The sequence below is a fragment of the Aspergillus tanneri genome (genome assembly GCF_003426965.1).
Source record: "Aspergillus tanneri strain NIH1004 chromosome Unknown AapTan_5_pilon_pilon_pilon, whole genome shotgun sequence".
NCBI lineage: Eukaryota > Fungi > Ascomycota > Eurotiomycetes > Eurotiales > Aspergillaceae > Aspergillus > Aspergillus tanneri.
In genome coordinates this window covers 1,465,988-1,480,545 of record NW_022984632.1, presented here as the reverse complement: position 1 = coordinate 1,480,545, position 14,558 = coordinate 1,465,988, and the positions used below count along the sequence as shown (strand labels likewise).

Here is a 14,558-nt window from a genome sequence, read left to right as displayed (position 1 = left end):
ACACTGTAACTAGTTGATTATTTTTGCTAATCTAGGTGGTCAACTTAACCAGTTCCATATGGCTTGGCCCTATCCATCGTGACACGAATAAGTTTCTCCATAGTATATTAGATACCAGCCAATATATACATTTAAGTATTCTCCTGCGCGGCTCACCGCTCACCGCTTCGGCAGACCCCCTCCTGGGGGTCTGCTACAGCTCAATTATAAAAATTTCATTATATTGAAAATAAACCTCACAAATTGCCTATTCAAGAAAAGATGAAGGTATATTACGATCGCCTTCTAAATCTATAAACCATAAATCTTCAGATTTATCCCTTTCAGCGCTTGCTGGAGTCGGTGTTGGGGCTTCATCAATATCTTTAGCAATCCGCTCCATTAATGCTTTTGCCTCACGTTGATGTCTTTTAAGCGTAGATTTCCAACGCTTCTGTGCTTCCTTGAATTTTTTCTCCTCAATATGACGATTGACATCCTTTGCATATATAAGACCGTCCATATGCACCCAGCGGCGTGTTCGGGTGGTGGAATTGAGGTCTTTTCTTTGAAGCTAAGCTTATCAATGCAAAGATGACATTGCATACTTTTCTGCCTGGGTCAACCCACCACGGAGCAGACGATCAACCGAAGGAGATAGCTTTATTTTTAATCTCCGATAAATCACCACCTCCTTCCTAAACGAGCGTAGTGTTGTAGGGGTTTTGTTCTCTTCCTCTCGTGGTGGCGACGGTGTTCTCTGCACTGTAGCAGTGGTAGTGGTGGTGGTAGTAGTAGCAGTAGTTGTAGACACAGTAATATCTTTAAAATTCTCAATTATATGATCTCCATCATATATTTTTAAAGGTTCTTCCTCTTCAGCTGTCCCACCAAGCTTCTGCAATACAAGAGAAGGATTCCATGACCGGATTCCTACCTCCCGCCACCCTGCCTTAATTGTACGCCCAGTAAGCGCTCGCTTGCGGATACTATCTATGTCATATAAAAACTCCAATTTATCATATTTTTCTCCGCGGAATCGGGATACTGCGTTGACTGCCTGGCCATGGGCCATTTTAAGCTGCTGAAAAGGAACTGAATCAAGTGGTTGAAGCCGGTGGGTTAGGTGAGGCGGAAATGTAAGCAATAAAATCTTGTGATTCTGGCAGTATTGGACAAATTCAACAGTTAGATGAGATTCATGATTGTCCATTAAAAGTAACCGATACTCGCCTCGCTACCGCTTAGCAGAAAAGTAATCAAAATAAAGCAGCCAGCTGTACGCTATTACATCATTTATATAGCCGGAATCTGATACCTCCAGAATATAGTTATCTGGAAGACTTGTAGAGCCATACCAAGCCTCTAACTGAACCTTGCCTGGCATGATCGACACTGGTGGTATAGTATAACCCATAGAATTTGCGCATTCAATTGAGGTTACAGTTATCCGTGTTAACGCGCTTGCAATATTATTATTTCTTGTAGGATATTAAGTCACAATTGTCTCAACCCGTCCCTGTCCAATTCGAAAGCCTGTTTCATCGAAATTCCGTATATCTTCATCCTGCAGAGATTTTGCTTCAATTTGAAGCTTTAAATAGTTAACCACTGTGAAATTAATGCAGTATCCTCTGCATTGTGCCGATCCATATCGATTACTTGTCTTTTTCCTTTGAAATATTGATCATGCTGCTTCAAAAATCGGCATGGCCAATTTATTAAGACTTCTGGTGGTCGTATTGAAGAATCTGTATGACTGTTCCGTAGAATTGCATTTGCAGCTTTTCGGATAGCACTAATACTTGGTGGAGCGCCTGCATCATCATATCGATCAATATAATCAAAATAAAGCATCATACTGAGCAGGATCCAGGCGTAGATTAGTACGTTTCCGCGTAGATTTGCTGTTTTTTCCTTGGATTCTTAAACGAAGGCGTTGGTAGTTGACCCCATATTCCCGTGCAAGTTTTGAAATATTCACGCGCGTATTTTCGTGTTTTTCTTTATTGTATAGGTATAGAGCTTTCTGAATAATCTCCTCCTCGGCTTTGTAGGTTGATTTAGCATTTGTGTGGTGGGAATACTTCAAAAATAGATATACTAGTATAATGAATTTTTTAAATTTTTATAATTGAGCTGTAGCAGACCCCCAGGAGAGGGTCTGCCGAAGCGGTGAGCGGTGAGCCGCGCAGGAGACGGGTATGTACATATTTCTGTATAACCGGAGAGCTGATATTATACCTACCTACTCAGCAGTATCAGTGGCCAACATAATGGTTTTACTACTGTTGTATGAGGTCTATGACAAGTGAACCACGGGGACATGAGTGATATATCACTGGCAGCTCCAGTCCTCCCGTTCCAATACTTAGTAAGTGTTGCGTATGATAATACTACCTACAATAGAAACCGTAATTTCTTCCTCGAATAAAGATACAATACAAAAATCTGAATGAAATATTATGTTTCAGAACCAGCACTTGGGCCTCAACTAAGATCTAGAGCTTTTTTCCATTCCCATTGGTATACTCCGTAGTACCTACCGGATAGTACGGCTGTGTTTTCGGGCGTCTTTGCTGAGCGTACGAAATTGGGGAGTGCTTTTGCTCAAATGAAGAATAAAAAATAAATTAATTAGTACTATTCCCCCCCTTGTATGTATGGATAACAATAATGGGCAATAAATTCTAGCAAGAAGTTGCTTGTTACCACTAAAGACAGTTGGGAATTTGCTGCAAATTTCTATCTTTTTTTTGGAAGTTGTTATGCTGTGGGAATGTTAACGTTGTAGCCTTTGACTTTTTCCCGAGCGGAAGTTTCTGCCCGCCCCTCTTTTTTATCTTTTTTTCTTTTTATTTAAAATTCCCATTAAAGCACCCAATCGATGTCTCTGTAATAGTTAATGACCTACTAACTCCGTCCTTCGTACTACCACTTTTTTTTTTTTTTTTTTTTTTGCCCCCCCTTCTCCTTCTAGACATCTTTTTGTAATCAATCACCTGCAGAGGTGGACGATTTCCCCTCCCCTTTTTTCTCTTTCCTCTCCCCTCCAACTTATTTGTCTCCAAAAGCATTCATTGCTCAACGTTGTTAATTTTGCCTTTTATCTGTGCCATTGGGATCATATGATATCATTAAGTTGGGGACAATCTTCGCTATTCATCTTGCAGCTCATTTGCCCTCATTATTTTTAATCCTTGGGGGGGAAAGTTAGGCATCTGACTCTTTTGGGATCTCATTGATCTCCTGAAGTTGCCTTTGTCCTCCCTCCTCCTGACTATATCTTCTACACGTATTTGAACGAATCGGGGTTCAGCGTCGTCAATAGAGCATTTAAGTTGAAATTTGGTGGAGTGTAACGACTTTCTGCAGAGGAGCTTTCTCTGTCGACACTCATTTTCCCTGCAACGTCGGAGCGACAGCGCTTCCATTCGCATTACTCAGTCAAGTTGGCGGGCCTTCGCTACACCCAGTCATCTTTCCTCCACCCTCTTCTGGGCCCCAAGTTCAGGGTCTTCTGCGGGGGCGATACCAGACCCCCATAACCGGATACTTCCAGCAACTTCAAAGCTGGCACACGGACGCGCATCGGTAATGCCAGGCCCTTGCGAGGGGTCTGGCTAGTCGATGGAGGAGCAACTATCCCTGGGACTTGTGCACTCGAATTCGTCCGCTCTTACTCGGAGACTCGGATCGTAAGAGATTATAGGAGGACTTTTTATTGTCGGTGCAGATTACTAGCGTTTTTGGACTTGTTGTCTTAGTGCAATATCCTTTGTCAAGTGCCGGTTTCGCAAAAATGTCTGAATCGCCTAGGTCAGAGAAGTATATGTGCCTGACTAGGTTCAGCACTCCGGTCCCTGAACTGGATGACCATCGGTTTCAGTTGGATCACCCTCGCATTGAAGCTGCGCCAGATCTCTCTCTTAGCGGCCAAAACCCCGCCCAACAAGGCATAATATTAGAGACACCTCAGCGACAAGATTTGCTACATGTTCAGGATGCTCTTCGAGAAGGTTCCTACTCCCGAGATTTTGAACAAGCGATAGTGGATGATGACCGGTCGGCTAAGGATATTGCCGGTCTGGGACGACGATTTTCAATTGAACCAACTGGGACTACCCGGCATGCTCGAACGTTCAGTCGTACGCATCAGGATCTGGCAAATATGTCGAGGCAATCATCTGTTTCGGCCCGGTCAACATCTCCGCCGAACTCGGTCGAAGCTTTTGCGGATCCCCGTCGCCGTGAGCGTGCGAATACTTTGGAAAGCCATGCTGCCCCAGATCTAGAGGCTATTCTCCAACGGACTGTATCCGGCGGCACTCATCCCCGATGTCCAACCTTTAGCAACGCAAGTGCTGTTAGACCTCAGCCGGGTGATATACAGTTAGATTCGACTGATGACACATGTGTTCCATCCTTTGAGCAACCGGGGCGCATCCCTGTCATTGACTATGAAGAGTTGGAGGAATTTGTGGCTCTGAATCAGAAGTCGAAGCCTATCACAGATAGACGCAAGCATAGCCTAAGCTCCCAAAGTCGGAAGCCACGTATTTTTTACGATCTTCGCCCGGGGGCCCAGAAGCCCGATGTGAATGAAATGGAGCGTTCTTCCAGCACTTGCCAATCCTCAGATGACGCGATGGACCCTGATTTTAAGGGTAATGAAAAATGCTTTGATGATTCCATTAATGAGAAACAGTTGCTCGAGAACCTTAAGAACGAAAATGAGCCTTCCCGGTTTGGATTCTTTTCATCCGAGTCGCAGAGCACAGTGCATGCCGCGGAACTAGGTGATCTGGTTTTACCTGGAGACACATTTCGGGACCTTTTTCAGTTAGGCCCAGATGGAGGTGTCTGGTGGCTAGACGTATTGAATCCTACTGAGGCAGAAGTGGGGGCTCTCTCAAGGGCTTTCTCTATACATCCTCTGACAACAGAGGATATTTTGACCCAGGAGGCTCGTGAGAAAGTGGAGCTGTTCAAGCAATATTATTTTGTTTGCTTCCGGACATTTTACCAAATGGACAAAACCAGCGAACAATTTATGGAACCCGTGAATTTTTACATGGTCGTCTTCCGTGACGGGGTGCTATCATTTTCCTTTACCGACAACCCACATGCGTCGAGCGTTCGGAAGAGAATCGGAAAGCTTCGTGATTATGTGTCGCTTAGTAGTGATTGGATCTGCTATGCCATGATGTAAGCCTCTTCTATCCTTTTCTCCTTATATTATATACGCCATTCTGACCATCGCAGTGATGATATCGTGGATAGTTTCGGTCCCGTGATTCGAGAAATCGAAGTTGAATCCGAAGCCATTGAAGACCTCGTCTTTATTGCGCGCATGGACGATTTTGAATCTTTCTTGCCGAGAATTGGTGGTCTGCGCAAGAAAGTCATGAGCTTGATGCGCCTCTTGGGCGGTAAAGCGGATGTGATCCGAGGATTTTCCAAGCGCTGCAATGAGCAGTATTCGGTGACACCGCGGGGCGACATTGGCCTTTACCTGGGTGACATTCAAGACCACGTAGTGACAATGATGTCGAACTTGGCACATTTCGAGAAAATGCTCAGCCGCTCGCATACGAACTATTTGGCGCAATTGAATGTGACAAACCTGGTCCTCGGGAATCACGTCAACAAAGTTCTGAGCAAGGTAACGCTGATTGCCACCATGCTAGTCCCTATGAACTTGATCTGTGGTTTGTTTGGGATGAACGTCAATGTTCCTGGGCAGGATACCCCGGGCCTGGGATGGTTCTTCGGCATCCTCGGTGTCATTGCGGCCGTGATCATCCTTAGTGGCATTGCGGCTCGTTTTTATAAGCTCGTTTAGAGTGCATCTTGAAGTGCTGCGAAACCTGTCGCAGCATACATACATACATGGCCAAGTATGTAGAGACTTCAGCCAGCAGACAACCCAATTGGGTTGAATGGGGGAACCATACAGGCACAGACACAAAAAATTTGTATTGGTATGAATAGGGCCAGGACAATATATCTATCTGTCTGTACTATATAACTACAAAGTATACATATTCAGAATTGAATGGCAGCCTCTTCCATCGCGGTAACCCTTGGCTGTTTTTGTTATACAAAGTACGGAATTGTATGGCTCCTGTATGGTGGGCAGAGTATTATACTGTAATATACCTCTATAACATTGCATGTAACCTGATGTGGCGGTGCAGTATGTTGTACCGTACAAGTGCCAGACAAAAAAGGACCGTAACCGGCAAGAAGCGAGCAGCCACCTTCTTTCTGTATTCCAAATATAATGGATGTTTTTGATGCTCTGAAATCTCAACAATCAGAAAGTTTATATGAATATTAAGTGGTAATAATATATATAGCGCATATCAATGTTATGTATTTTCTAAGAAGTTTTATTATTATTTTCCAGCTTTAAATACCAGAAAGTATAACCAGAAAGTATAGGATACACAAAACTTAGCCAAAAAATTCCTAAATTTTAGGAGCCATCTAATATATATGTGTAGTATACTATTACTATATCATTCAACTATTAGGCTCTCTCGACAATTTGTGGTTGAAGTTTCAGAGCGTCAAAAACAGCCATTATGTATGGAATCCAAGAATACAAAGGCGGCTGCTCGGTCTGAATGGCCACTCGATTGCCGGTTACGTTACTTAATTTGTACTTTGTACTAAGCTTACTTTTTAAGCATCGAAATCATCCCACTCAACAAAGAAATCCATCTATCCAACAACGATGTGCCTGTCCCCATCGGGTGCTGTGGGTATCGTCAGTTCCCAATTAGACCTGATATAGCGGTGAATGATTCTATTCCCTTCTTTCTCACATACTGGCCTTCTTCCATCACGATTCAATCGGCCTCCGCCGTGAGAGGAAGCCTGTTGCACCTCTTTGGCAGGGGCACCTACTCTGTTTCATGCCTTCATTGCAGATCCGATTGCATGCCCTGGATGTCTATGTGGTTAGGCTCCTTCCCGCAGGGCCACTCTGGTGCGACTGTCGGCGCAATTATTCTCTACTGTGTTGTCACCCTCGCTGTCTTGAATTCGAGATTCGCCGACGCTGCGGGTTTGAAGCCCTGCGCCTCGGAGAACCAAAGCGAACTAAGTCTAGGTGATGGCAATGCGCGATTTCCCTTTACGCTAGAAGCCTACAATGGACTTGTACTGGAAGATGTCGTGGACGAATCTGGAGAACCGCGAGGCCTTGATCTGATCCGCCGAGCTCCAACGGGATCATCCGCACTTGCGAATAACCAGCACAAGACTGGCATCGTCAAGCTAGGCGAGATCCACTGGTGGTATTTCCCGAAAGATGCTTGGAATGGGAAGACAATTAACAAGACTTCTGAGGGTCAGGATCATGACAATTCGAAACGCTCGACGGCTGTCTACCTCTCCCTTACCACATGTTCGAAGCCCAACTTCGACAAGTCCGATTCGGGCCACGTACCGGCCTTACCGCAACTAGAGGTCTACATTTCTACGTCCGAATCTTTGCAGAGACCAGGCCCCGGCGGAGATTCCAGGAGTCAAAGCAAAGTCAATGCCGAAGATGGCTATATGCGCATCGCCACACAGGTCCAAGGGGATGTCTACGTTGGCGTCGCTGCTCCCAATAATAGCGACTATTCGGGGTCATACAGTTACGAAATTGCTGCATCAGTAGATGGCTATTACCATAACGTTGATGATGAAGATGATTTCTTGCACTTCCTGGATACGGACATGAAGGCCGCTCTTCTTACAACTAAAAATTTGACAGACCTCAGCTCTCCGAATACCAGTTCTTGGTTGAACATGACACCCCGGTATACGATATTCGTCAGCAGCTTCAACGATACCGCTATCTCAGGCCTACACCGGTCATACTGCGCGCTTGATCGACATGCTCAGATAGGAAAAGATGGGGTTGAAGTCAGCATGACCACTCGCGGCATGAAGCCCAAAGAGCAATTCTTCATCACCGGCCTTAACAGGAGTTCTGTTTATACTGCGATTTTAGCGATGGATGGCAATTCAACTAGGCCCAAAAATGGGTCCGTCGGCGGCGGCGGAAAAGTTTGGAAACCACTGAAATTCACAACCAAAGCAGGTGGGTTGGCTATTTTACCTCGTCCCTTCCATAGGTATTGGATTACTAACAGACAAAAAAAAAAAGATGAGAATTGTGCCCTCCTTTTCGACCTATCGTTTTGCTCCGATGTCGCATATGCCGTACCATCCCGTCCATCCATCAAGTCAGGGGACCTCGGATTAATCTATGATGAGTATGCTGCTGCGATGTACAAGAACTTCTCCTATTCATTAGATCAAATCCAATGTGATGCCCCAAGCGAAAGTCGGTTCTCTTTGGCCGTCGGATGCGATGACTGTGGGAGAGCGTACAAGCAATGGTTATGTGCCGTGACCATTCCTCGATGCACTGATTTTTCGAGTACGGACAAATTTCTCCAAGTTCGGAATGCTGGTCAGAAATTCATCAACGGCTCTTCACTGAGCGGCAACGATCCGCTTCTCCAAAGCCCCGTTACTAATCAATCCCGAAACTCATTGATTGACAGCCAAGTGCGACCTGGGCCGTACAAGGAAGTTCTCCCGTGTCAAGATGTCTGCTACAACCTTGCGATGAGTTGTCCTGCTGCGTTGGGATTCAGCTGCCCGGATGGGAACTGGCTCAATGCTTCGTATGGCACACGCTCCGAGGATATCATTACCTGCAACTACCCGGGGGGCGGAGAACTACCTGAACGGCGCGCGAGATTCGTACCAGTCTCTCTGGACGAGTTTGTATGTACTGGCTATCGTATGGATCTCTTTTTGGGTGCTGCAATGTTAAGACGGAGCCAGTTGTGTGATCCAGAGCCACTCGCCGCACTATAATAACTGCGTTTAGGTAGATCAGGACTGCATTATGACCTTCATTTGTACGCGATAGAAATGAAAGCCTCCTTACGCCCAAATCGTTCAATTACAGCGAGAAATTTGTGAGGTAGCCACATTATATTTGAAATTCTTTGCAATAATACTTGGGGAGGGGAGTTGTGTTTATACATATGTCATATCATGTTTAGATAAATATACATCGTACATAACCTATAGCCTTTCTCAAACCTTTGTCTTTCCCACATGACTTCCCCTCTAACCGATGCGAAGATCCAGTGCCCAGCTAAATAAGGGAGGTGCATTCACCTAAATGGGAGCGGGTTTCGAACAAAATGTTCAACCTGATCAAATTGATCAAATTCTATAAAGTAATCGCTGCTTAGGTATCATAAAGGTCAGAGAACGCCAACCGGCCACACAACGCCAACTGAACCCGTAGTATCAACCTGTCAAGTCCGCTATGGATACATATGCATATACCCATGCAACCCTAACGAATAAGACCAAACAAGAACTAAAAGGGAGAAAAATCACTTGGGTTTCTTCGGTGTTGGTGTCCACATGTTCCGTAAACTTGAGGACGCTGATCCCGTCGGTCGAGGAGTACTGCCCATTTGGTGTAGCAATTTCTGAGCCGCAGGCGTGAGCATCTTTCCTGACCCGGAAGCCATGTGCGGCGAGCGTAATCTAAAGTCTAGTCGGGGAATGCTCGCGGACCGTGGTGTTGTGGCAATCGGTGTTCTCGTCTCCCGTGCAGCCTTTTCTGATCGTTTGGTTCGCGCCACACGATCTACCATTCGATGATGGAGATCTTCTCGTTTCCGGTTCTCTCGGATTTGAAAAGGATTGGGAGTTGCATCGCCACTTCCCAGCAAGCGGAGGCCATCACATGAAACGTCTTGATCGCCTTCCCCTGTTGACGCGATAGGCTGTTCAGGCCCCGGCTCATCCTCATCAACAAACGCGTATCCATTCACTCGAGGCGTTTCGCCTCCCTCATAACCCACCTCCGATTCCGTAGCACGAGGGCGTCCTGCAATAGCATCCTTAATGGCCGACATGGATGGCGAAGGTGGAGGAGCGGCTCCTTCGGATGTAGACGCATGAAGGCTCTCATCGGGCAATCGCGTATTATGAAAAGCTACCTGCTTAGCTCCGGCCCGAGAAGCTGCGTCGGCCTTTTGTTGGATGCTCTCGTATGAGTCTTCAACAGATGAAGGCATGAACATGAGGGAATTTTCCGGCCGGACCCTCCACGAGTCAGGTTTCGCCGGTCGAGCATCCAAGTTTGTTTTGATGACGATCTGTTTATTCTTGTCAGGGTTGCCTCCCTGACCCTCAATCCGTTTATCTTCGCGCCGACGATGCGCAATCTGTCGGGCAGTGGGGATCTTATTGCCGCTCCAGATCCAAGCATACTTTTCTCGACGCTTGGCATTCTGTTTGTCCAGTAGTTTATTGAATGACTCGTTATCTTCGCTAGTAAATTTTGCTTGGAAGTCCAAAAGGCCGACGTTGGATATATCGGGGGAGCTCTCGTTGGAGGGTGGGGCCTGAATAGCCTTCGACGAAGCCGTGGACATCATCGACATGGGGGTGTCCCCACCCCAAGCTATTGGAGTATCCCCCGGGCGTGCGATGTTGACTGGCCGGGGAGTCGCAGTGGCCGAAGGTGAGCAAGGGTGACCACGAGCTCGTGTCATCACTAGGTCGGTGAGTTTCTTCTTCGAAGTTGCGATCCATTCTGTATCCTTTGAATCTAGAGCCTCTAAGTACTCCTGCTTCACTCGCGCCTCTACCAATCCAGGAAAGTAATCTCTCGCAATGATGTTGGATAGAGCTTCGGTGTAAACATCTTCATCCAAAACCGAAGAAGGTCGTTTGATACGTTTGGGAGGAGGCGGCGGCAGCATAAGGCTGGCTTCATTTTGGCGTTTCGTCAAAGCCCACGAAGGTCTCGACATTGTTGGGGCGAAGAAGCAGGACAGTGAGCAAGACGGAGGATTAGGAATCCGGAGAGAAGTGTTGACGGAAGGAAGAAGCATGGATGAAGCATAAAGGAGCAGAGAGGGAAGCCGAAGACAGCAGGCGGTGAGAACCCGTGGCCAGATGACGTCGTCAATGCCTGGAATTCACTATTTTATTCATTGATTAACTACTAATTACTTGGAGCACGAACTATGATCAACATGAATGAAACAGACCCTTGAACTGGTACCTACTGGTCTTTGTTTCTTTGGTCTTTCTATGTGTGGTATGCATAAAGAAACATTCTTGAAGAAAAGGAACCCCCCGATCCCATCACATCGACGAACATGTTGGGCCTAGGCCATGGACATGGTGCTTAACCCCTTTAAAATAAGAGGGAAAGGGAAACAAAAAAGAAAAGGAAAGAAAAGAAAACAACAAGGAAAGAGAGAAGGAAAAAGCTCCTTTGCCTTGGGCCCAATCCTCCCTCCAAATAACACCCAACATTTTTTGTTCCCGGGGAAGAAATCGCTGAGAAATGCAAGAGACATGCTAACAACAGTTTTGAAAACCACCGCAGATAACAAAAGAAAATCATAGCAGCCCTGAGAATTTATGAACCAATATCTCGCAATAGAAGGAGTAATGGAACAAGTGGAAGGTCCAAAAAAAAAAAAAAAAAAACATCATCAGGTCGTTGAAAGGCTCTATAAGCGACTGGCTTGACATCGAAAATGGAAAACTACCGAGGATTGTGTATGCTGCAAAAACTCTGTGGCCCCTTCTTGTATAGGATGAAGAAAAACGAATATACAGTGGCTTAATTGGCCACTGTAGAGGGGAAAAGAGAGTAGGACGTTGTTCTGCCCTTTCTCCGCTGGGCACCTCTAAAGGAGGCTTCATCCTTTACAGCCTTCGAGACTAAGGGGGCTGCCTCCACATCGGACGTAGATTTGGCCCGATCATGGATAGACGGACTGGGAGAAGGCGCCAGCTCCACCTTGTGCCCTGCGTTGTCGGCCCGACTGAAAACTTGGTATTCGATTTCTCGGGCTAGACTCATCGTCTGTCGATGGTGGGAGGTCGAGTCTGCCCGTGCGAGTCCCGACACGGATGGTGGGCCAGATGGCACGGGATACTCCCCGGAATGAATCTGGTCCGTCAAGGGTAGCTCTCGGCTGTTGGCCAGGCTGTGCACTAGTTCTGGAACACTCGCTGTGGAAACGGATGAACGATGTTTGCGGACGATCGATGCAGCACGAGATAAAATCAGACTCTCCTGCGAGTTACACTTGCTGATGGGAGAAAAACTACTTCGAGGAGAGACGTGATGTTCCATTGGCTGGATCACACCTTGCGAGCAAAATGAGAAATGTCGGTCTGACTCTGCATCCGCCGACAGATACTCTTCATAGAGCGTGTCCTGGGTCACATGCTTTCCTAAGGTTGATGGGAATATCGAAGAGCTGACCGGTTGAAAACACTCGCCGTCTCTGGGTTGAAAACGAGGCGGGCTGGGGTCCAGATCTGGGGAAGGCAGCGTGCACGACAGGTGCACTGATGGAAGAAGACGGCGGCCCTGGCCACGTTCCGGTGAATTTCTGGGATCCAGTGTGGTGGCTGGAATCCCTATCTTCCCACTACGAGGCTCATCAAGCGAATTATGAGCCCAGTCGAAGTTCGAGTTCGATTCTGCCGCATGCTCATAGCAATAGTCAATGTCGGCATCCCAGGATTCATGGATGGTCTCGTAGGTGTGCCCGAGTCGGATGGAGGGTCGCCTCTGAGGTATTTCCCTCGCTTCTTGGCCTCTTCGGGATATGTCGGAGCCCATGCAGTATTGAGGAAGAGTGGGGGACCCGAGGGCTTCGGAAAATTTCTTCGACAATTCTTCGGCTACGTAGATCGACAATTGAGACTTAGAACGAGCTACAAAGGCAGATTGTGTCCCAGTGAGCAGGGAGCTGGATGGAGACTGGACACGCGAGGCAACGTTCTCCGCATGCGACACAGGGCTGTCATGCCAATGGGTCGCCTCCTCTTCTTCAGGAACGTCGTCTAGATCAGAGGACATGTTGGTGAACGACAGGGACGAGACCCTAGTGGCGTCGGCAGTATCCTTGGCGGGACCGGAAGAAATAGTATGGTCTACAACTGTTGGGAACATGGCCTCAATGCTCATGTTTGCAAAGGAGGAGTCGGGTTGTACATCGTCATCGTGAGAATACACATGTTCGGGGTATGTCTGCTGGGAGGATAGACCTAGAATTTCATCGATGGCTCGAGGAGCCGGCTCAGGAATTTCAGGCGAGGCTGCCAGTCGCGGCGAAGTGGCTCTCGGCGGCGGGGTAGTTGACTCCCCAAACCTTGGATATCGTGATACCGGACGGGAGAAGTTCTCAAAAACACGGGACTCCCTTGGGAGTTTAGTAGTATCCTTGGGGCTCCTAGCGCCCGCCGATGAAGGCGACACGGCGCCCAGCGATGCTGGGGGGCTGGTTGCAACTGGATCAGGGAGATCTCCCACAATGGCTGTCCCACAATTGGTGAAATCCTCGGACGAGAAGTCACGGAAGTGGAGGTCATCTGCTCGAATACCCTTGAGGCCCGTGACTGGCCTCTGCGAGGCCCGGATTGCGGAGAATTCGGTGACCAGATCAGTTTCAGGAGCTCTTTCCAAAGCCTGGAAATGGGATGGACTTGTGTGAGTCAAATGGTGGAAATCAAAGGGGTCAGAGATAAGGCTCTTCAAATTATCATCTGTAGCAAGAGATGGGGTGAGCGTGTGCAACGACGGTGTTATCATCCGAGGGTGAAGACTTACGGGCATAACTTTGTCGTGACTTTTGGTGACGGCCGAAGACCTCGAAACGAGACTTCTCCCGCTCCATCTCATCTTCCTCGTCAACGGTGGCGGCGATGCTAAATTTGCTTCCCTGCCGCCGCAGTATGCGGCTGCCGCGGTTAAAGAGCGACTTGGTCATGCTTTCATGACGCTCGCTGCGGATGCCTGCCGCAGAGCTCGCTCGTTCCTCTTGCGAGGAAGGCAACGAGGCTGTGTCGGCGGAGGTCATGGAGGAAGCAGGAGAGCGACGTGAGGAGGTGGTCGACGTGGTGGTATTGCTCCGGGAGCGGCCACTAAAGACAGATCGGCGTTTGGGACTATGAGCATGCGCGGTCGACCGAGACCGCACATGGACCATATGTTCCGGGGGGTCATTGGATGCTCTGGTAGAAGGACGGTCCGCATCCTGGGACAGGGTCCGGGAAGTTGAGATGGATGGGTGAGAGACATGCATATTGCCCACTCAATTGTTCATGCGAGTCAGGGTGCTAATAGACAATTCAAGTATGCAATTGTGATAGGCTGGTGGTTCTCAGGACCATGGTAGAAAGGGGATAGGGAGACAGTGTCGTGAGAACCTAAGAAGGTCGATCTGTAAGATTCAGGAGGAAAAAGTGAACATAACACGTCCAGTACCGGGGATTGTCTGGCGTGTTTTGGATTTAGATTTGGAGATGAAACAAGCCTGGGAGAGACCGATGGATCATTGGACAAGGAGGGATTGAATGTAAATGAGGCAACAATTGTCGCAGAAAGAGAGAGAGAGAGAGAGAGAGAGAGTGTGTGTGTGTGTGTGTGTGAAGGAAAGGGGAGATTGTTCAATCAAGTCTATGAGGGGGGTGACAATCAAGAATGAACTGGATTGATAGTCATC

General features: G+C 47.5%; 4 protein-coding genes across 4 annotated transcripts; 2 read left to right on the top strand and 2 right to left on the bottom strand.

The window, feature by feature from the left end:
* Nucleotides 1-3,781: 3,781 nt before the first annotated feature.
* Nucleotides 3,782-5,824, top strand: ALR1_2 (magnesium transporter CorA family protein; the record flags this gene model as incomplete). Its single annotated transcript, XM_033574489.1, has 2 exons — nt 3,782-5,187; nt 5,245-5,824. 2 exons carry the CDS (start codon nt 3,782-3,784, stop codon nt 5,822-5,824), a joined length of 1,986 nt encoding a protein of 661 aa, XP_033422507.1.
* A 1,112-nt stretch (nt 5,825-6,936) lies between these two features.
* ALR1_1 (MID1 family protein) lies at nt 6,937-8,868 on the top strand (the record flags this gene model as incomplete). Its single annotated transcript, XM_033574488.1, has 2 exons — nt 6,937-8,080; nt 8,147-8,868. The coding sequence occupies 2 exons, from the start codon at nt 6,937-6,939 to the stop codon at nt 8,866-8,868; spliced, it is 1,866 nt and encodes a 621-aa protein (XP_033422506.1).
* Nucleotides 8,869-9,401: 533 nt separating this feature from the next.
* On the bottom strand, nt 9,402-10,835 carry ATNIH1004_009905 (splicing factor ESS-2 family protein; the record flags this gene model as incomplete). The annotated part of the gene is made up of 1 exon (XM_033574487.1): nt 9,402-10,835. The coding sequence occupies one exon, from the start codon at nt 10,833-10,835 to the stop codon at nt 9,402-9,404; it is 1,434 nt and encodes a 477-aa protein (XP_033422505.1).
* An 824-nt stretch (nt 10,836-11,659) lies between these two features.
* ATNIH1004_009904 (uncharacterized protein) lies at nt 11,660-14,138 on the bottom strand (the record flags this gene model as incomplete). Its single annotated transcript, XM_033574486.1, has 2 exons — nt 11,660-13,599; nt 13,664-14,138. The coding sequence occupies 2 exons, from the start codon at nt 14,136-14,138 to the stop codon at nt 11,660-11,662; spliced, it is 2,415 nt and encodes an 804-aa protein (XP_033422504.1).
* Between the last annotated feature and the right edge of the window lie 420 nt (nt 14,139-14,558).